The sequence below is a fragment of the Gasterosteus aculeatus genome, chromosome 3 (assembly GCF_964276395.1).
Source record: "Gasterosteus aculeatus chromosome 3, fGasAcu3.hap1.1, whole genome shotgun sequence".
Classification (NCBI taxonomy): Eukaryota; Metazoa; Chordata; class Actinopteri; order Perciformes; family Gasterosteidae; genus Gasterosteus; species Gasterosteus aculeatus.
This window is the reverse complement of record NC_135690.1, coordinates 16,644,588-16,667,144: the sequence shown is the minus strand read 5'-3', so window position 1 is coordinate 16,667,144 and position 22,557 is coordinate 16,644,588. Positions and strand designations below refer to the sequence as shown.

Sequence of the window (22,557 nt, the reverse complement as noted above, 5' to 3'; positions counted from 1 at the left end):
TGTAAAGAAGACCTGCACCATAGACCTCTACCAAATTACTTCAACTCACGTATTTGTATGTAGTACAGTACAGAATTATAATAAGTGCATTAATGAAGATTTACTTGTGTAAAAGTACACAGGAAATACAACAAAAAGTACTGCATTACCTTTTTAAAAGTAGAACTACATACAGTACTTTTGGCAACAAAGTGTACTTAGAGAGTAGTCGTACTTTTTGTTTTCCAGAATGGCCCATTTAAGTTATTATTATATAGCATATCAATTATTGATGTATTCACATAAAAGCACCATTTCAATATTGATTAAACAGCTGCTGCTGTTTACAACTTGTATATAAAGGTAGATTCACCAATGCTACATTTCAGAAGCAGAATATGACGCGTAACTAAAGCTTTCACGTACATCTGCTGTAGTAAAAAACACAATATTAACTAGCGTTCAATATAGAACATTTACGTAAACCTGAAAACTGCACATGAGTTCATTTCTTGAGGGATCGTAATTCCCACCAACGGTTTTAGATCAATCTAACAAAACAACGTGTTTATGATCTATCTCTATTGATGTATCGCAGTGTGATAAAAAGCGGTATATTTCTGCTCAGCCACAATCTTAAACTGCATTACCCCCCCTCCTCATTTTGTACAATAAATTACTGATGGTTACTACTTGACTAATGGCCCATAGTGAAGACATATATCAGAGCCCTGCAGTGTGCTGTGTTTCATTACAAATTCCAGGCTGGGATCTCGGCCCCAGGAGAAGTCAGCACATTTGGTTACCAGGCAGAATCGCGTCTTTGGAAAAAAAGGGAAACAAACATCAAACGTCTTTCTCCGACTTGGCTGCTAGATGGCGTCAAAGATCCCGCGTATCTTCCTCCAGCCAGTCGGGCCCGATTGGTGTGTTATGAGACGGGGTCCCCTCTCAGCTGTCTCCTAGGCAACCAGGGCTGGGGACAGGGAGAGGGCAGAATGTGTGCGTGTGTGTGTGTGTGTGTGTGTTGATGTGGACCCTCACAAGTGATGGGGGAGTTTAGGCAGCTCAGAGAGTTGATGTGACCTCACAGTTTGGTGTTTGTGTACGAGTGGAGGAGGCTGACGCACTGCAGTGACCTTCAGCTGGGAAACACGCCGTGCCCTTGACATTGAAGGCGCGAAGGGTATTCAGGTGTATTTTGTTGTGTCTTACGTGTCACAGTAAAACAAATATCACATAGATATAGATATGGAGTTCAGGCATCTGAACAAGTCCCATGACGTCTGTGGTACGAAACCAGCGCGTCTGACGTTGAGCGAGACGCCGCAACCGGAAAACAGACGTGCGATGTTCGGCAGCGAAAGGCTAAGTGTGAGTTTAATAGTTTCCAGTGATTTTCGGCTCGCCCCAGAGTTGAACCCCGTGAGCCATTTCCACGGTGTAATTACGATTTTAATGATAGGCTGTTTTGCATGATCTCCGCTGAGCCAAAATCAATGTTTCTCTTCATGGAAGGAAGTCATGGCGGTCTTGTTGCACAGCGGAGCATTTTAAAAATAGAAGAAGTCCCTACGTCACACCGGACCGCCAGTTACTCCAAGTTTGTTTGATTCTCAGTCAGGCAAATGGGAATCATTATAGTAATAAAATAAGACATTAAACATTGTTGTTTAAAGACGCTCAAATCAATATTTGGTAACTAATGATGGATTGACCGGACTGTGTTATGTGAAATGCATCTCTCATTGTGATGAACTCTGAACACAGAATTATCATCAGCTCTACGAAGCGTTATATACTGTATATCACATACACATATTTCTTATTTCTGTAGATATTTACAACGGGGTTATCCGTGGTCACAGACACCGTGCCACCGACAGAGACTACGTTGAGAAACGCGAGCATCTTTGAATCAACCCTGTGTTCGTCAGCCCGTTGAGCAGCTTGAGGCCGCGGGCGCCGTCGGGTGTCTCGGTACAGGCGGCGACCGGGCTAGCTGGTCGCTCCGACGGCAGCTGTCGCAGGAGTCCCTTTTAAACGCTCGCCTTCCATTTACAATGTGTAGACATCTGTGTTTATTATCCACCAGCCACCGCGGGCGGATTCCATAAGCTGACACACCTGTTGCTCTGAAAGGGTTGTGATCCAGTTTGAAATGTGTGGAACTTGAATCCGACGTTGCAACAACCAGACATTTTGATTCACAGTTTCAACCAAATGTTTGAAGCTCACTGACTCGTCTGGATGGCTGGTCGCCAACATGGACACGCAGATCTTTGGTAACGAAGGTGAGGAAAAGGGACTACAGCACCTTTTTAGAACACACAGTTAAACAAAAAATACAAATGAGTTAAGTAGGAGTAAATTAGAACATAAACGTGAGACCAAAATATATAATACATACAATTGATACAAAAGAAGAGAGCAAATCTGGCAGATTGGGGAAATAAACTAAAAAAGAGGTTTGGCGCTCAAACAAAAAAGACGCGATCGCCTTTTGTTTTTCCGTTGGTGCTGAGACGGAGGAAAGGCCGGGGTTAGAGGACCGGGGGGGTCGATGAGAACAACGAGGAACGAGGAGATCAAATATCAAACAATTCAGGCCTCTCAGTTCCTCATATGTAATTACCAAGCAGGTTTAATTGCCAGGTGTAGTTAATAACCCTCGCAGCTGCATTTAAACCGATTGCAAATGATTTTTGCGGTTACAAAAGTTCATCTCCTGTGTGTGCAATGACTTCAGCCTCAAGTTCACCTCCTGGTAACAGATCGCATCGAAGCAGCAATCATTTTAAAAACAATACTCAAAGACTCCCACCCATCCTAGAAGAGGCCCCACACTTCCACACGTCTGTGGAAGAGCCGAACCGATGTAGGTGTTCGACCACCCAGTGCAATATGCAGCAGGCGACACAGCTACACGGCTAAAAGGCCACGCGGCTAAAAGGCCACACGGCTACGGCTTCGCCCGGACGGAGCGGTTCTACTTCGTACGGCCTCGGCAGTCAAGATACGAAGAACAGACTCTTTCCGAGTGCTTCTCCACCCACGGTCACGTCAAGGTGATCCACATGAAAACCAGAGATGCCCCAAATAGACGCGTCATCAAAAAGTGAACGCCACGGCTTCAAGACGGCAACATTAGCACCAAAAAAACTGCTGATCAATAATTCAGTGTCTTTATTCCACACATATTGACCCTCTTGCTTCAAGCGGTCGAACTCAAAAAGCAGCACTTAAGGGCTATAAGGTCCAAACGAGCTACGTTGCCATAGGGATGCGTCTGTGTTCAGCAGGTATTACTCAAAGTGACCAGACTGTAGCACTGGGTCACCCGTAGGCGGACGTCTGGGACCTGTGGCCCCCTCACTCCTCCGAACGAGGGATCCCTCATAGTGCAGCATGTCACAGTTGGCACGGGAAGGCCCGAGTCCGGCACATTTAATTAGCCAAGCTGCCTTGGCGTTGGATGGGGAGGAGGGGGGGGGGCACAGTGACGAGTCATCAACATCACCAAGGGCGCGGCGCTGTCCGCTGCCACACCGCATGTTCAAAAAGTTCAAGAGGATGGGAAAAGAGACGCATGGGTGTCGATGTAGACACCCGTCCCTGGGGGAGGGAGGGGAGTTCTTCATTGGAACAATCAGCTGCAGCAAAAAAAAAAAAGGAAAAGTGGGAGCCAGCAGAAACACAGGTGCGTTCCTCCCAGGTTTTCCCGCACCGATCAAGATGAGCACACCTCGCTGCTCCGCACCGCCGGCACGGTTATCATTCCAGTCAATATGCCACATTGAATGAAAATAAAGGAATCGGTTGGGGGGGGGGGGGGAAAGACTGTTGCTATGAAAAAAAAAAAGCGAAGTTAGGAGAAACAGTTTGGAAGAAACCATTCTGACATCCCTCTCTGCAAGCCGCATGCATGTGAGGGAGCCCACCCCACCTCAGCTGTAGCGAGGAGCGCAGGCAGCCAGCAACCAGCGCGTCTCCGCCTACCAATAGGCATGCTCGGCTCAGCCTCCGTGCACGGCTCAGTCTCAGCAGGGAACGCTGAGCGCAGGGGGAACTGCGACGGCCGCGCCAAGCATCTTCCCAGGTATGCGTCTCTCTGCCATACGCCCTTATTCCGATATGTGCATGCGATGCTACGGCACCCCGCCGCATGTCCCCCCGCTCTGCACACCCCGGCGCCTTTCTAGGGAGGGGTCGCTGAGTACCTTTCTTTTTTCTTTTCTTTTTTTTTAAATTAGAATTTCCCGTGCGGCTCACGCAGCGCAGGGGCAGCGGGTAAACACTCACAGTGAAGACGCAATCTGCGTGGAAAAAAAAAAAAAAAAAAACCAACAACCCCCCCAAAAACGCACCTCCTCGTTAACCGCGCGTCAACTTGCACACGCGCGCACACACCTAAAAACGTTCGCCCTTCGACAGATCCGCCGCTGCTGCGCTGCGTGCATTTCTTGGGGGGCGGCGGCGGCGGGGGGGGGGGTTCCGTTTTTTTTTTCTTTGCAACGCGGTTATGAATTTGGCTTTGGTCAAAACATGACCGCAGCTGACTGTGGGCTCAAGTTGCAGCGCGTGCAGGTAGAGGTTTTTTTTTTTTACTGGTAGGCGCGTGGACTTGCGGTATTGGGCGAAGCAGGTATTGGGAGCCGATCTGGAGAAGAAAAAAAAAAGAATAATTTCACAGCAGTCAATTTTCCGTAGGCTGAGCCATATCACACTGCGGTCGGCTATAGCCTGTGGTATAGGTCGCACTGTATGCATGCATGCACGGGCAGATATAGCGCTACAGACCGTGATGCATTATTGATAGCTGTGTGTTATGATACGACGGATCTGTTTCACATCATCATTCATTCATACAGCAAGTATGAACTGATGCACAAAGTCTTGCTGTAAATGGGCTGCAGCTGCAGCTTTTGGTCTGGTCGGTGTGGATGGAGAGCTCTGCTCCCCCTGTCACTAGGTAGGATGTAGGTACACTCCCTTGGCAGTTAGGGTGGTGCTGCCTCTGCTAGTGCTGATGTGGTACAGTGGCCACTACCTGTGCATGCAGCAGCGAGGCCTGGCTGCACATTGGGTGGGGAGGGAGGAGGGGGGGGGGGGGGTGTTCAATTAAACTAAACCTCTGAAAGTTTAAAATAAATTCATGATCCGACTTGCAGAGGTGAAGTTGTTGTTTCTTTCCGAGGGCAGCAACTGGAAAGTTATAAAAAAAAAGGGAGCATTATCGGCCGATGAATGACCTCGATAGCAACTTTTACAGCAGCTGACCTCCCTGTTAGTTGTCCTCACGTGCACTAAACCATCCCGTCTCTCAGCGGATCAATCACGTGCGTGTGAGAATCTGCGTAGTAATTATTAATGCTACTTTTGTTGTTGCTATGCAAAAAAAAAGGAGGAGAAAAAAAGGGGCTCATGTGCTACATTTTCCACTGCAATCATTTGAAGCTGTGACCTTGTCAAAGAGGGGCACCGTGTGTGTCTGTGTGTGTGTGTGTGCGTGTGTGGCTTTGCGCTGGTTCTCTACGATCAAACTCTGCGTTTAAGAGGAAGCCACTTTTCCGTACTGGTGTTGACCATCTCGGATTTGGCTATTTCAAGAAGCCCTCGGGTTGATTTTTGCTGCATTCGCCTGTTCGGTCCACTCAAGAGACGGGAATAGTTGGAGGACTTAGACCTCAAGAGCCCCCAGTTTAGTGTGCTGTTTTCCCCAATGCTGTATTCATGTTACCTGGGCATTTATTAACTGGCTAATCTATTTCCACGTGTGCCTGGATGGTGTGTGTGGGGGGGGTCAATTGGACGGAGGTTCTCTGTTGAGCCGTTGTACACGTGGAACGCATCAATGACCTCCAGGCTGAACCCAAAGTGTTGCAGCGAGTCGTCCGGTGGGAAACCAGCTCCCCACTGCAAAGTGGGTAAAGTTATGGAGTGAGAAATGTTAAGGTCACCTTGAGGTCAAGAGAAAAGAAGGGAATCTTTTTACCGAGTTATTTGAACAAATTGGTCCTTTTGTATACTGTTTTTTTCGTCATTGTTGTAAATGGAGCATTTCTTGCTTTACTCTTATCTTTTCAAACAATCAGTTTGTGAGCAGCAACAAATAGAAAACGAATCAGCGGCTGTTTTGTTTGTCAATTCATTTTAGTGCAAAATATTGGTTGGTTTCAGCTTCTCATTACTGTTTGCCTGTATCTTTGTTATATATGTTATTAAATGAAATATGGCTCTGTTTTGGGAGGCGGCAACAAAACAAGCCGCATAGGGATGTCACCTTCAGCTCCGTCTGATTACATTTATACCAAACAGTGACATTGTGACAATTATTGGCCAATGAATAGATTTGGAAGTTAAGAGATAGTTGCAGCGCTCGTCCAGTTACTGTTAACCTATTATTTTTAGTACTATTTCTAGTAGTATGTTAGGTTTAATGTAATACCTTCATTTGAAAGGTTTTCTATATATATATATATCTTTTTCAATTTAATACATTTTGGGTTTACATTACAAATATTTTGAGTGAATGTCATCTTTCTACATTGTGTTATCCATTCATTAATTATGAAATGTGCATGAATGGGGACAGAAGCAAGTCTCATATTAGCTTGTTTAAATGTAAAAGTTAGTTTTTGAGATCCCACTTGTTGCTCCTCGTAAACAAACTTGAAACCAGAACCAGAAGCCCTCGGCTGATGAACTTCCTGGTCTTTAGTACTATTAGGTAGTGATTGGGTCTTTTACATGATCCCCAACCTGGTGTATGATCTGATTGCAGGGTAACAGATGGAGTATTGCAGGTATTTGTAAGTTTCTTTTACCACTCGCATCTTTGATTCAACGCTGCCCTTTAAATCACACCGACAGAATAGAAATGAATAGCGGGCCACTTTTCAAATTATTAGCCTAAATGCTGACGCTGGCAAAGCCTGTGATCAGCGTCTTCCTGTTGATTCTGTTAGTCATAAACCATCCGCTGTCATCTGCAGGCGGGACGGACTGTTATAGCCACTCATTAATATGACACACAGGGGGGGGGGGGTCTGTGTTCTCAAACAGGAGACTCCTCACGTCATTAAACTGCTTTTGTTTCAACTACTTGTGCGTTTAAAACGGGAATTGAGTAGGAAGATAGAAAATGAATCAAATTGTTTTTGATTTGAGGAAAAAGTTTTCTCCATTCCGTTTCTTTTCTCTGCCATCTGTGATTGTTAACTGAATTTTTTTGTTTTTTGGAAAGTTGGTTGAACCAAACGAGCAATTTGATGACATTCTCCTGGCCTTTGGGAGGGAAATGTGACGGGCATTTTTAAACTATTGCTACAGGCTTCACAGACCAGACACATAATCAGATAACTGTCACTAATCGTGAGATTAATCAGTGATGAAAACTTATATCATATTATTAAAACAGTGTTGGCAATTAGATTCAGACTTAGATTTACGTTTACTTTAGTCACAGATACATCCAATGTAATAAAGGTAAATTAAATAGTGAATTAATGTTATATTTTGTTATCATTTCAACTTGACTTTACTTTCTGCAAAGTCCGTATGTTATAAATCAGGAGCTGAATCAATACTATTAAATGTACCATATTTTTTCCTGATACCATTACGACTATGTATGGCGATACAGCACAGAAATAAAAGGCCAGTATATGTCCTCTGCAGTCATTTCTGTCCAAGAATATATGCAAAATGTGCTGGAGGAGATCAGACATGGTTCTCTTTACTTAATGTTGGGGAAGTTTTGGGATTATTGGCGGCAGACGTTGATTGGTGCAGCTGTCAGGGGAACAATAACTGATTAATTACTAGTCTAATTACTGATGACTAATGTTACTCTGAAAACCCGCTTCTATCAAGGTTAAATCAGATCTCTGACTGAACATTATCTGAGATAAAGGGGGGAGAAATCGTTGTTCAGAGAGGTTTAATAGATGGGAACAAGCGATGGGTTTGAACAGTTGAGAAAGATGACCTAAAATGTGTCTTTGGGAAGAAAGAAGGGCGAGGCTGGATTAGGAACTAAAGCCACGCTCAGGAAAGTAAAGTGCACTAAAACATAGGGTGCCTTCAATTCTGCGGCGTTGACTTTTATAACGGAAGACGTACATAATGTCTGCACAAATGGCTGTACCATGTTTAGCAAATGTTCATGTTTAATTTAGGACAACATTCCCCACGCTGGCAAACGCCCTAACACATCTGGAGGTGCGACACAAACTGCTGCATCTTCTGACGTATGCTTGCGTGTTGAAAACGGCACGTCCGTCGACGAGAGGTGCATGCAGCAATGATCTGTTCACGTGTTCCCTCTTCGCTCCCCTGTCCTTCCCTCAGTGATGGCCTCTGCTGAGCAACCGTGCTCCAGCTTGCACCAGCGGCTCTGCACATAAGGAACACACCCGCGTTTGCCCTCCCGCCCAGAAGTGAGAGAGAGAGACAGACGCCACCATGTACAGCGTGGAGGACCTCCTCATTTCTCACGGATATAAGTTGCCCAGGAGCGGCCCCCCGTCTGCCGCGCCTTATGACAAGCGCCCCGCTGACTGCCAGCGCGACCTCGTGGACAACAGGGCTGGCCGAGGGACGCTGAACGGGTATGAGGCCGACCGCGGGGCGTCTATCACGGGCCTCTACGGCAGCAGGCAGGCACTGGTGAAGGGCTACCCCGCCGCGGACATCGAGGGCGGGGAAAGGATCCTGAGGAGGAAGGAGCTCGGCATCGGTATCCTAGGTGACGCTCAGCCCTTGGGCGATTCTCTGGCCACAGATAGTGGGTGAGTGGTTTTATTGTTTGTATTGCCCCTCTCTTTTGCGATCCCCCGCACCCTTTACCTTCTCCCACCCTTTTCTCACTGGGGCCCTTCGGTATTGCATGCAAACTGAGTCTGCACTGCGCAGGTTTTTTCTCTCTTCCTCTTCCCCTCCTTCCAGAGCTGCAGAACACTATGGCTGCAGCAGCACCACTGACACATCTTATGCCGGCATATGAGGAAGTATGGAAGTATGAAAAGTGCCTTCGCATTGGTTTGAGGTGTTTACATGCCTGCTCGCCGGGGGAGGGAGGTGGGGGGGGCTCGAGTCTCTGCGGATCCCAACCCGAGCACCGGTATCGTCTCCACAGCCAGACAGGCAGATGTAAACAGCAGCACTAGACAGCGAGCAAACTGAGGAGCACTGAACATGCCTCAGGACTGGCGCGTAATCACTCCACTATAAACACTGGCACACTGAATCCCGCCGAGCACGTGCTCTGTGATGTAAGCATGTTGCTGGGCAAGTGTGCACAGCGCGGCCCCCCTCAGCCATACAGTAGCATATGCTGCTGACGATGATCCGTTGACTTTGCCGCCTAAATGAATGAGTGTAGTGACTAACGCAGTGAGTTGGAGCAGTGTGCAGATATGAGTCCGCGCTCTTAAAAAGGGTTATTGTAATACATTTTTAGTTATTTTTATTAACTTGATATTTTGCTAACTTAAAGTGGAAAATGCATTAATTAAAATTTTTACGGCTAGATTTCCATCATTTTTGTCTTATGTAATTGCAAATAATTACCACATTATGTGGTTGTCGCATAAGTATTAACTAGCTTGAGAAAATATAATTAATCATTTATTATTATTTTTTGAAAGACCTGATGGTTACGTTTGACTTTCGACTCTCTCATTCCAAGTGTCCGTCACTAGGGGGGCTTAAAACACGGTTGGATGTGACTGATGACCTTTTAATGGATATCCGTTCTACTACACAAAGAAAACACAACCACGTGAAAAAGAAATAATAAATCTGAAAAAAAGGGAAGCTCTGTTTTTGTAGACTCAATCTGCTGAGATTATTTCTAAAATGATTGTGTTGTCAGAGCAATATGCATTACAGCCATATGCAGCACCCAAGAGGTGCATTTGGGAGCCACAACTAAAACTGTCTCCAGGCGGTGGAACCGCTGTTTTGAGCCTGGCAAAAGCCCTCGTCCCACACAATGTCAAAAGGACCTTTCTCTTCAGATTTTTCTCTTTTATTATGATTCATTGAGACAGGGAAGCACAATGCCAGAAATGTTATATTAGAATCAGTTAATCGGAGGGGGAAAAACTTTCTTTACAAGACAAATTCGCTGTCCAGATGACCAGTTTACAAGATAAGGTCAGCACAATTAATATGCAGATCATATTGCAGTAGAATCAAAATTCCATGGCTTCTTCGAGGAACTTGGGAGCTGCTGACTTAAGCACTTCTGTCTCATATTTGCTGGCTCTCCTCGACTAAGTTGCATTGGAGAGTCAACCCTGCCAAAGCCACAATACATGCCTGACATAGACATCATTATTGAGTCGAAAAAATATATCATCAAAGAAAGTGAGATAAAAGAAAGATTTTTTTTCGGGAAACTTTTTGGTGTTTTTTTGTTTTTTTTGGTGTATAAACCAGAAAACTGTCAATCTTAAGGAGAATATTGCCTTTCAGACCCTATTCTATTGTTTGTCACTCAACTCACATCTGTTTAGCTCGTGTCTTCACACCTCACTCTCATTCTGTGACACTTTCAATCTCTCATTCACGCCAAACTTTTCTGTCCTTGCAGGTTCTACGATGTTCCTAGTTTGACTTATTCAGAGTCGCTGAGCCACGACGAGAGGGATATTTCCTACTGGCGGAGGCGAGGTCAGGACTTTAGTATCCTCCTGGACTATGCTGATGGCAGGGAGCTGAGGGCCTCGGCTGGCGCATGGAGGCCACAGGCCCTGATCGCAGCAGAGGAACACAGAGCAGAGAGGCAAGCGCAGCAACTATGGGAAGACATTTCCTGGCTAAGGGACCTGGATGCAGCCCCTGGTCAGCTAAGGGTGACTGGAGAGAGGAAGTGCCAGAGCCTCGGTACAGAGGAGTGGAGGCCTGCTGTGGGCCTGGGAAGGCAGCTGTCCGATGGGGACGGGGACAGGTGGGCTCAGGACCAGTACCGTCTGAGGACACCTGAGGGTTTTTTTCACCCAAGAACTAAGGCAAAGTCTCAGTCTCTCCCCAGAGTTTTGTCACCCGATGGAACTGCCAGCAGGGAGCTTATTCCCTCCAGGCCGAGCCTTCCTGATAGACAGAGGATAAGCAGCACTGTCTTCTCTGGACCCTATAGTAGGTATATCTATAGCGGTGCTGTTGTCAGGGACCGGTGGGGTAGGAATGCAGGGCCAAGCAGCCATGTTGCACTTTTACCAAAGCCCAGGTTCAGCAGGCCTTTAAAGCCTCCGTCTTATGAGATTCACCAGCAGACTAGGGGTAGCGCAGAAATGCTCGCTATAGAGCAGGGTGCCAAACAAAAAGAAAGGCCTATCTACTATCCAAGGGGTGGGGAGCTGAGACAAGACTATTTCGCACAACACTCCCTCACTGGAATGGAGCCCCCGGGCTACATCCCACCCCCATCTTATAGAAGAGGCCCACCCCCGAGAGCAGTTTCGATGAACCGCAATGAAATGGCAAACCTAAGATGGAGGGCGGAATCTCTGCAGATGCCCCACTCAGATCCTGGAAGGTGGTTTTACAGACAGGCAGGTTCGTGGCTGGAACATTACGGAGCCCGCGCTGCTTCCTATAGAAAACTGCTACATTCTGGACACGAAGAACAACCAGGCCATGCCCGTCCATTACCCTCCGAAGACCCAAGAGTGAAGCAAATCTCAGGAGGGCCTTGCGGAAATTCTCTCACTGACACTGACAAGATCCGTAACGTCAACAAAGACGTTCTGCCCGCTAAGATATTAGGACAATCTACACATGATAGTGCCTTTCCTCCCCAACAGGGGTCAGCTCTCAATATCGACACCCGCAAAACAGCTCTCACTGAGAACGACAGCAGTAATCGATGGTGCAACAGGGGATTAAACAAAAAAAGTGAAAGCGTAGGGCCTGAACAAAACCGCAGTCAATTTTTTCCTTCGTCTATTCTGGGTAAACCCCCACCTCCCCCATGCAAGCCGGCCGACCAGGGTGTCTCTGAAACTGTGACTGAAGTAAAAAAGGTGGAACTGTCTGAACCACCAGAGAAAGACAAATCCAAGAATCTGAAAAAGAGACTTAGCGAAACAATTTTTTGTTTGGTGTCTGTACCTGTTACTCCAGTTACCACTGGAACAATCCGGGATCAGAATAACAACAATGAGAAGTCACCAGACCCAGCGGACAGTCCAAGTGACAACAAAACTGGCCATTTAACAAACCAAAGTCTCCAAAGCACATCTTCAGCTGAAGCTGAGTTGCAAGCACTTACTGGTAGCATAGCAAGCAGCAAAACAAGTAGTCGAGCGAGCAGCAAAATGTTTAAAAAAGTACCCTGTAGACCCCCTAAAATAAACCATTACAAGGAGATGAAACTGTCGGGAACGTGGCCTGCAAACCAGTATAGAGACCAGGAGACACAAACTAGCCCAGAGGTCCAAAAACCTGACTCTGAAAACAAGGAAGCACAACAAGACCCTGTCCCTCCTGGTACTGAAATCCCTCCTGAAAGCAGCGGTGTAGTGGGCACAGGCTTCAGCTTTCCTATAAAGGGAGTGAAGAGCCTGAAACTGTCAAGCAACAGCGCCTTCTCCCTAACCGCCACCTTCTCCAACCAGCTGAACAAGAGCACAGCTCAGCAGCCAGCAGTACCACCCTCAGGAAATGTGGAGGAGACCAAACCAGCAGCAAGTGGTGGGCAGGAGCCATTTGAGCAGTTACTGCTGAGACCAGCCAGCCAGCGCCCATGGGATGCTGTCAAAGAGCTGGAGACCATCAAAAAAGAGGTACAGGATCAAGAGCAGCAGCAGCAGGAGCAGAGCAGCAAACAGCCCAGTGTTGACAAGTGCATAGAGGACCTCAACGAGGCCTACAAAGACATCTTGGAGCTAGGCACTGCCAGCAATAAAGTCCCAAACGGTTCTGTTCAAATCCCTGAGCGTATCAAAATCCGATTGACATCAGAACCTCTCAACAAACCCAGCAGCCTTAGGCGCAGTGCAGTCAGCTGGTCTGTTGACCCAGAATACAGGGAAGTCAAGAGCGCCTTCTCCAGGCCCGCAACAAAGTCTGTGACCTTCAGCAAGCAACTTAGGGAGGAGCTTCCCGTCCCACCTCGGGAGACAGGTTTCAGAGAATACAGGGTTCTAACGCATCTTTCGCGCAGACGGAGCAACGACGGCAGGACAGTGAAACTGGACCTGCCAGATGAGCCTATTGAGACACCACTTTGCGACTTCAGTCCGACAACCAGCACCGCAGCAGCTGAGGTGCCGTGGGCAGATAGGCAGCCCATGCAGGACGCCTCTACGCTCACCAGTCCTCCCGATTATGAGGACATATGCCAGACTTTGCGTCACCCCAGAGACCCGGCGGACGGCAGCAATGCGGCCGCAGGCCATATTAGATCTAATGACACCGGGACGCCTCAAGATCTCAGCGCCGAATCAGAGGAGGATTGCCCTATTTGTAAAAGAGAGCTGGAGAATCAGATGAGACAGGGCCCATTGCCTCCACTTCACGAGGAGAACAGCTCAGATAGCTCGACCAATCAAAACGGCAGTCCACCGCGACGTGCTGCTTTGGAAAGTCCGGCAGGAGATACAGAAGCAGAGGAGCTGAAAGACTCAAGTTTGAATCGGTCAGGGTCTGGGCAGTGTGCTGAGATACGGGAGCAGCATTCAATGACACTGGAAATTGTGGGAGTGGGTGAGAAAACGGACAATGCTCAGGCAGAAAACGCAGTTACTCCCGCTGGGAGCATCCCTCCAAATGGAGCCACGGAGGAGAGCCCGTCCACAACAGCAATTGATGCGCCAGCAGACCCCCAAGTCACAGCGGAACAGAGTGCCGGTGAGACAGCAACTAAGGAAGGAGAGTTAGGAGAGAAGGAAGCCATTACAGGAAAAACAGCTGCGGGCGTCGCACCCAAACAGGCAGCTGAAGTGAGAAGTGAGTGTGAGGGACTAGATGGTTCGATGCCTGATGACAAGCAGGAGCAAGAGAAGAAGCCATTTGCTGCTCCAGAGCATCGACTCGGCCCGTGGGCTCATCTGGGGCGAGACCACCCGGGTCTACCGGAGTTTCCGCCAGACAGACTGCCACTTTCAGTTCCCCCAAACCTAGACCGGAGGCTGTCTCTTAGTTTAGAGGGGGAGAGGAGGAGCAAGGGCCCCGCCCAGCGAATGGAGGCTTTGCAGACCAAGCTGGCCATTTCCCCGGGTCGCGTGGCAGTGGAGCGCCTGGACCGGATGAGGGAGGTGGACATCATGTATCGCGTGAGGCGCCTCAGCATCAGGAGTACCGACTCTGGGGAGGGTGAGGCGGAGGGGGAGGGGGAGGGCAAGGACGAACAAGAGGAGAAGCCTCACCCCGCTCCTCAGGGAGACAAGGAGAACGATCAAGATTGGGAGGTCACCCATTCACGGCAGATCTCCCAGAAGACAGTGTTGCAAGACGAGGAGAATTCATCTCTCTCAGGTAAGATAAGAACATTAGAGGAAATTAAACTTGAAAAAATGAATTAGCCACATGTATGACTATCTGCACAGCTTTACAAATATACCCACATTCTTTATTATCAAGGATAACCTAAAAAAAAAGGATGTGTATTTGCCTTGTGGTTCTTGGTCCACACGGATTCAATAGACTATCGAGGCAACAAAGAAAAGGAAAGAATACCAATGAAAGTTATTGAAGTATTCAATACACCGTCCCCATCCACAGGTTTATGATTCATGCTTCAGGACGACTGCAGACTAAACCATGTGTGAATGTTTAAATACTGAGAAATGTGTCATTAAAACTAGGTATTGATAGGAAATGATAAGTATATGGCTTTAGAGAAACTGTCATTGAATGCTACTGGGTGCATTTTGTCTAAATGTGTGCTTAAGGTTGTATGTATGTAAAAGAGACACAAGAGACTCAAATCGTGTTAAGCTTGCTGAGGAAAACATGATCTATTCAGTATTGATGTTACGACTATTGACATTTTTCCTCAACAATCATGAAAACACAAATTTAGAACAACGTTTGCTTGTAAGTTAGGGAGCACAAAAGTACATTTTTTATATTATAAGGCTGCAAGTTATTAAAATTTAGAAGACTGTTTATGGGCCTTGCTGTTAAAGACATCTCCACAAGATGGTGTCGGTGCCCAAAGATCTTTTATCGATGATGTCACTGAAGTAAACAAAATAATTGCAAATCACACTTTAGTTTACCTTGGTAAGATAGATCACTTTGTTCAATGATATAATGGATGGATGTTTATAAATACACCTTCTGTGAATGAATGTCTTTTTTCTTCACACCCCAGAACCCCATGATCCCAGCCGAGTGGAGACAGCGTAGAAAGACTGCGTCCAACATCTCCATCTGAGGTTTTTAGCTCCAACACTGTGACCTGGCTGCCTACTAGAATGCCTTCATCTCATCTTGACACTAAAATGGCCTTCTTGTCCGACAAGAGCATTGTGAACACCCTCACCCTCGGCGCTGCGTTGACTACTTAGAGTGCTGTTCCACTGCCAAAGGGAGGTGCCCCTTTAACTTGTGGGGCAACTTCCACTTCAATATCCCTCCCCGGCCTTCCCAATCTCACCTCCCACAACCCCCTCCGTCCTCCATCCCCAAGCCCATCCTCCTGTAGGGTTTTTACTAGTTAAGTCTTCTTGTAGCGGCTTGTCCTTTCTATTCTACCCTCCCTATGCTTTTTTCATTGGCAGACATTATGCAATTCTGTCGTGCATACTTAGAACTTCTAAAATAAACAAATCTATTTGTTTACGGGCGAGCTGTTAAGGATATGAATGTAAGCGTTTATGTTTAACCTAACGTAGACTTAGAAGGGTTATCGTCACAAACCTGTTGTTGCATTTAAACTACACCAAAATAAACTGCGTATCTGATTGTCGTGGTGAGGCGACACCTGTTTTAGAACTGGGCATCACTGTCTCTGGCTCAAGAACTGTTTTGATTTTCAGATCAATCAGCCTTTCTTTTGTAAAATTTGAACAACATTGTGCCCTTTCTCATTGCTTTTTTACACACTGCAACCACAAACCCATAGCGCTCTTCAATGAAGAGTGACTACACCACATGGCGTGGTAGACTAGTAACCTATTATACGTTACCTTGGTTCTACGCTGGAGAGGGAGAGCTGCCTTCTTTCACCAGATGTGTGTTAGTCCTCTGATCAATCCGATGTATAGCTCCCATTTCCATGTAATTTCAGGAAGCAATAAAGGCACGGATTGAGTCCAAGTGGCGGTTGGCAAATTTGGTAAATTTAAAAGATGGATATAGGGATTAAGAACAAAAAAAGATAGGTAGAGCAATATTGTTGTACAAACAGCTCGGTGGTGTAGTTGAGCTACCTGTAGGAACCATTGTCAGAAGTTTTAATGTGTACGTGTCATTCAAATCATATTACAGGGATATGGAATCGTGTCAGGGTATATGGGCGCTTACTTCATGATATATATCTATGTTCACACATCTGTATCGCAAAAAGACGCCATTTCACGGAAGATTTATTTTTTTTATCATCAAATTGTTAGTCCGTTTGCATAATGTACAAAATAAAGTATATTTTAAATATTTTCAGAGATATTTTGTATTTAGCCATGACATTTTATTTCTCCACACTTCAAGCTGAAAGTATCATATGTCCGTATAGAATCGTACTGAGAGTAGACATAATTTTCTAGTGCTTTAAATCTAAGTGATATAAAGAGGGGTGGCGCTGTGGTGTGCCTTCATCACACGGTTCGGTTTCAGTGGGCGACAGGGTTCATCATCGCCAGTGTTGATGTGGTGGAAAATTTTTGATTGTGCCATGATTTCCTATTTGATAGTGCTTTTTCATACGCTAACAGAGTCAATGTTGGACAGTCTTTGTGATATTCGATACATCAATCCATCTCAGCTGTAATTCCTATGTTGGTGGTCAGACATGACCGGTGTCTTATTTTTGTCTTTGTATGTCTTCCAATTCAAATCATGTATTGTTATGTTGTTAGTTCCTCGAAAACATTCTTAGAAATAAAATTGGGAAATGTTTTTTCTTTTCCTTCCTTCCCCACCTTCCTTTCCCTCCTCCTGCTTACCTCCTACTTTCTTTCTTGGTTTCTGTCATTCCACAGTGTGTTCATTTTGTGTAAAATGTTCTGCCGTTCCTAACACTTATTGCACTAAAGGATTCAATGCAGTATGCTATTTTTGGCTAAAAACCACAAATTTGCCAAAAAAACAACTACTAAAACAGATTTCCTTTTGGAAAATTCAAGGGTTTTTAATACATTTTGAATAATCACTCAAAACTTAATTAATGAAAAAACAATCCTGTGGATGGAAAAAGTCTGCAGTTAAGTGGTTTTCTCCATAACAGCAGCACTGCATTGGTTTAATGTATCAACCGATTTGTAGTAAACCACCACTGTTTAATCACTTACCAAGTATCACATAATTGTTATGTAGCATTTTACAGTTGTAGCATTTTATCAACTCAGAACTTTGTCTTGTATTTCAAACATTTCTTGTAAATTTGGAATAATCATGTCGCCTTATTATGTGTGCATTACATTATAATCCAGGCAATGCCAAATATTAACCTGCTAAGCACTGTTTCATACCTTCGGTTTTTTCAAACAACTTACTGCTCTGCCATCCCTCTGGCTGGAGTGGTACAGTAGCATTGTGGATAGTTTCTGCTCTTCATGTCGTAAATCTGTAGGGAACATTGAATCAAAACTGTGAACTTCAAATAATACAAAAAGCATAATTTCAAAAAGTACAGGATGAGCTCCAGTGTTTCAAGACAACTACACAGTCAGCATCACTGGGAGGACAAGCTGGCAAGGCCATAATTACTGAATCATCTCATTTTCAATTCATTTTGCAGACTGAAAGGCTCAGCCTTGGTCTTGTGTGTAAACTGCCCCCGACGACATTTGAAAAGCTATTTCAGTACATACGCCCCCCAAATAATTGGCATGTCAGATACACTTGAACATAGTGTCATTTGACTTTTTGTACTGCAGGTTATGTGCAACATGAAGTAATTATGCACACTTGTAATATTTTCTATTTTCATATGAGATTTAAGTGCTTTTTTGTACTCACTGACATTTTTTTTCTTCCTTGCATGTAATGCAAGAAAGAGGAGGAAAAAAATGTTTTTCATAAAGTATATTTGCATTTGGTACTCCAATAGTAAATTGAGTGGGCAAACATTATGTTTCATAATTTAATTTATAAAACTATGCCAAGTATTTAAAAGCTATTTTTAGAGTATATAAAAAACTCATTCATTTTTTTTCCTTTAAGACATGCCTTTATCTTTGTATCTATAAATATGAGCATAATCCATAGTCATATGATTGTGCTACTGTTGTATGATACTGCAGTCTGATTCATAAATAAACTCTTTGCATGAAAGTTGTGTTTGTGATAAATTACCAACAGGACATCTACTGGATTTGTTTCATGCTCCTTTTAAAGTTACGGTGGAAATACTGTTCTTTGTAAAATATTTAGAAAATAATGAACTTTTAAATATGTATACATTGTTTTACTATATATAACCTCCAATTAGCCATGGGTTAGGTTTAAGAACACAGTTGTGGATTGAAAAAGATTAGTTAGCCAGAAAACACAATACAAAATACAGTCAATATATAGCTAAATATAAATAATTAGCTAAACGTAACTATGACTATTATTATCACAGCTAATATATCGTTTGTGATGTTAACAAGGCTATTAAAACACCTATCAACAACACATTATAATCATTCTATATAAAGTACTATCATATGCATTACCAACATAAATAAATGAGTAAAATGTATGCAAACACAAACGTTACTTCCACAGTGACATGAATTTAACATTGGTGACGTTATCAATGGTTCCTGTGAATACTAATATAAAGTTAATTAACTATATTTAAAGAATATTTCCTATAGCCAATGTTAATACATGACATCAGCTCAAAAACAATTTCATTCAAAGAAAACACTTTTATTTATGACACGCTAGCTTTAATACCACTTTAAACTGGTGCTGCCAGTATACTGGCTCAACGAACTGACCTCAAGAACTTATAGTATAGTTGCACTTTTTTTTGAACTATTACTTGTGTTTCGTGTAGTAGCCATAACGTTAGTAGCTACCGTTAGCTAACGCAAGCTAATTCATTTAACGTTAACTGCTGACGTAATGCTACATCCCAAGCTAAGCTAGCTAACTAACGTTAGCTAACGTTTTAGGCTAACGCTAATTCTCAAATAGGAGGTAATTTAAAACAATATATTTACTTGTGATATATTGTTTTCTTACCATTGTTGCTGACCACAAACCAAAGACGGGTTTCTTAGAATCTGGAGCTCCTGGTTATCCATTAAAAGTAGGTTAGTATTGTTGACGTTAGCTAGCCGTTTTTAACCGTTGGGTCAACATGGCCGTCGATGACCATCTTCCTCAGGTAAGGGATTTTAACATATTCACCATTTAACATATTGAATAACTAACAGGACACAACCTCAATGGTCCAATTCAATCAGTTCCACTTCCATGCTACCGTTTGCCTTCTTCTATCAGTAACCATGACACCCGCAAGAGAATCATGTTAACCTTATTAAGTTATTGTTGTAACATTATAGTCTGACATCGTCGTCTGTCTTTTTAATCACGTAACGTTACGTTTTGTAACGTCTGTTTAATTTTTTGCTTTGGATTAACGATGTCCCCAAAACTAAACCGTTCCAACTGCCTCCTGAACGCTGACATTAATCTCCAGCTGTGTCCCACCGCTGTAAGTGACGTTAAACCGCAGGTCCGCCATTACTGTCCACGTGTTCTTCACGCTGTTGCTCTGGCAACACGTACCTCCGTTAGGGCTCCTCCGTGCACACACTCTGCATTCACACCCGAGCTGCCAGGAAGAAGATTCAACTGAAGGTATTTTACTCCTTACACTTCAGTGTATTCGGTATAAACACCTGTAGAAAGACTCCAATGAGTATGAATGCGCTGCTTGTACTTAGTACGTCCACAAGGTGGCGCTCGACTATAAACTATAAACAAAAACACATTCTTCTCCAACAGAAGACGAATGCAGAAAAATACCTTCACAATTATTTTTATTACAGCACGCATGTTTTTACTATGACACATGTAATTGTCACATATTCTGTAAGATACATATTTCTACTATAATAGATGTTTAATTACATCATTCCACAGGTAAAATAACAGTTGGATTCCCAAATGCTCCTCCAAAATAAAGTGCAAATTTGAATTTGGCATGGATGAATCTTGTGACATAAATGGCAAAAAATAATTGTTTGCATGCTTTGCTCACATTTCCATTTTTGGAGGTGAACAACTAGAGGCTTAACATTTCATAAATATTGACATCAGCAGAGAAGAGATCCTCTCAGTGCACCTGAACCACTGTCCTTAAACAGAGATAAGGCTCTGGATTGTCTCAGCTGTGAACTCCAATCATACAGTTGCTTAACCATTTGGACACATCAGCACCTTTCAACCGTGTAATGATAACATCTGACGAACATTGCATTGCTAAAAAGCAAAATGCAGCAGCAGAGACCCCGGTGTTGTGAAACAGGGGCCCCCTGTGCAGCTTAACAGCTGATTCGATCCCCCTGCACCGGGAGCACGACTCTTCCCGGCTATTTATGGCAGATGCCCGTCTACCGAGGCCGCTCTCTTCAGCCCATACATGGTTGCCGTGGGATGAGGTTACCCGCGCCGATTTTGGCCCCGCACTCCACAAACCCCCTCGGACACGATGTTGTGTCGCCTCTCGCCGTCGGTGTACACTATCACATATCAGTCCACATGAGAGGCCGTTTAAAAAAAAAAAAAAAAAGTTTTGGGGAATATTTCAGGGAATCACTGATCGTGGGAGTAGCAGTCCGTTCCAGCCGCCCCTGTTTTCTTTTGCTCAGCTTCCCTCCCCGTCCTTCTCCTTCACACCCGTCTCCTGCACGGCCCACTCCCCCTCTCCCTCTCCCTCTCCCTCTCCCTCTCCCTCCCTCCTCTCTCTTCATTGCTCGGCTGCTCCTGGAAAAGATTCTTCTGGCCCCCGTGCAGCGCAGCGATAGCGGGGGAAAGCACCAGGCTATATTTGTCGGCTGCTGAGGTCGGACGTGCTTGGCGGCGGTGGATGACTTTGGATCCTCTGTTAGGGTTTACCTGCCCACACCTGTTCCCCTTCAGCATCTGCTACGCTCTGAAGAAGGAACTTGTGAGACCCTTTGTTGGGTAGTCTGCCGATTAAAAAAATGGACTATCGTTGAAGCTGCAACATAGTGAGTACGCATTTGTCTTTTGAGTTTGACCCAATGCATGCTTCGGTATATGTCAACATATACAGTATATTTATATTTATATATAGCAGAAATTATTTTATGATGAGTTTGATAAATATTCATGATTCAGCTCGGTGTTGAAAAGTAAATTGTAGACTCTCAGGTATATGCTAAGTAGCTTAAAGGATGTTTGGCTTCTTAACTGAATGATGTTAAAATGCAAAAACGTTGCTTTACACCGTGAAAAAAAAATTACAAAATGAAGGTTTCTGTCTTCCATTGTTGACCAGCCTTTTGTTGGTGTAGTATTTATTAATTGTGTTGTACTAGTAAGTAGGAGCAGGATTTTGCAAACCACCCGATGATAAAACAAAAGTCACAATCACAATGCCTTTGTTTTAGTGCCACACGCCCCGAAAGAATCAAAGATTGTGAAAGTATTGTAAAGTCTCCTTTGGGAAACTCATTCATAATGACTCTTTGTTATTTCACCCAACCTGCCCCCCCCCCCTCCTGCCGGCAGCGGGTTCAAACGTTGGTGCCAAAGCTCGGCTCTGTGCGTGACTGGTGTCCGGTTTAAAGCGTCCACCTCGGAGGACTGAATGTAGCGTCCCCAGCAAACGTCCGTCTCGCTGCTCCGTCTCAAGTAACCACCCGGGCATTAGCATTCCAACCTCCAGACCGTGCAGCTGATCTCTGTGTTGGGCCGGCGCGTTGTTTCTGCACAGTTTTGTTTTCATAGTGTGTGTGTGCGTGTGTGTGTGTGTGTGTGTGCGTGTCACTCCGTACGACAGTTGCTTGGTGCTCTGCACCTGCTGCACTCGTCAAAATGAACAAACGGCTTTACTGGTCGGCCGCACTCGACCATCTGCCCCCGGATTCCGTTCATCACGAGAATACACACTCGCTGTAAGCAGTCGTTTGTTGAAGGGCTACGGCTTTTTGTTGAAATAGTTGAGAACACCGATGAACAAATGCATGGAAGCTCTGATTAAGGTGTGCTTTCCTTTTGCAAGCAGGCGCTTTGTTTTAAAGGCAACGGTGGAAGCATCAGCACTCGCCCACAGCAAACACGCCGGCCTCGGCCTGGCAGTGGGACTGTCGCTTTGGGGTAACCTGTGAATGTTTTCAACCGATATTGCTTTTTCTCTTTCATCTGTTTCTCATAGCAGGAAGGATTTATTTATATGATGCCCTGATTACTGCATATATGTAGATAGATATCTGC

At 44.8% G+C, this 22,557-nt stretch overlaps 2 protein-coding genes across 3 annotated transcripts in view; both read left to right on the top strand.

Annotated features, from left to right (window-relative positions):
- The first annotated feature begins 3,915 nt into the window (after positions 1 to 3,915).
- jcadb (junctional cadherin 5 associated b) lies at positions 3,916 to 15,486 on the top strand. Its single transcript, XM_040169611.2, has 4 exons — positions 3,916 to 4,078; positions 8,332 to 8,771; positions 10,580 to 14,466; positions 15,308 to 15,486. Exons 2-4 carry the CDS (start codon positions 8,446 to 8,448, stop codon positions 15,340 to 15,342), a joined length of 4,248 nt encoding a protein of 1,415 aa, XP_040025545.2. The 5' UTR covers positions 3,916 to 4,078; positions 8,332 to 8,445; the 3' UTR covers positions 15,343 to 15,486.
- A 5,313-nt stretch (positions 15,487 to 20,799) lies between these two features.
- Positions 20,800 to 22,557, top strand: part of svilb (supervillin b) — a 31,375-nt gene continuing 29,617 nt past the window's right edge. Inside the window, exon 1 of one of the 2 annotated variants that reach the window (XM_078099766.1) lies at positions 20,800 to 21,329. The gene's annotated coding sequence lies outside the window, so the exon portion shown is untranslated. The remainder of the gene's footprint in view (positions 21,330 to 22,557) is intronic. The other variant, XM_078099769.1, reaches the window with a different exon arrangement.

What these genes read in the sequence shown, in the direction of transcription:
- jcadb (XM_040169611.2), top strand. Translation starts at nt 8,446, where the DNA reads ATGTACAGCGTGGAGGACCTCCTCATTTCTCACGGATATAAGTTGCCC. An exon ending in TCTCTGGCCACAGATAGTGG is followed by an intron (nt 8,772 to 10,579) that starts GTGAGTGGTTTT and finishes CTGTCCTTGCAG; the next exon opens with GTTCTACGATGTTCCTAGTT. An exon ending in GGAGAATTCATCTCTCTCAG is followed by an intron (nt 14,467 to 15,307) that starts GTAAGATAAGAA and finishes TTCACACCCCAG; the next exon opens with AACCCCATGATCCCAGCCGA.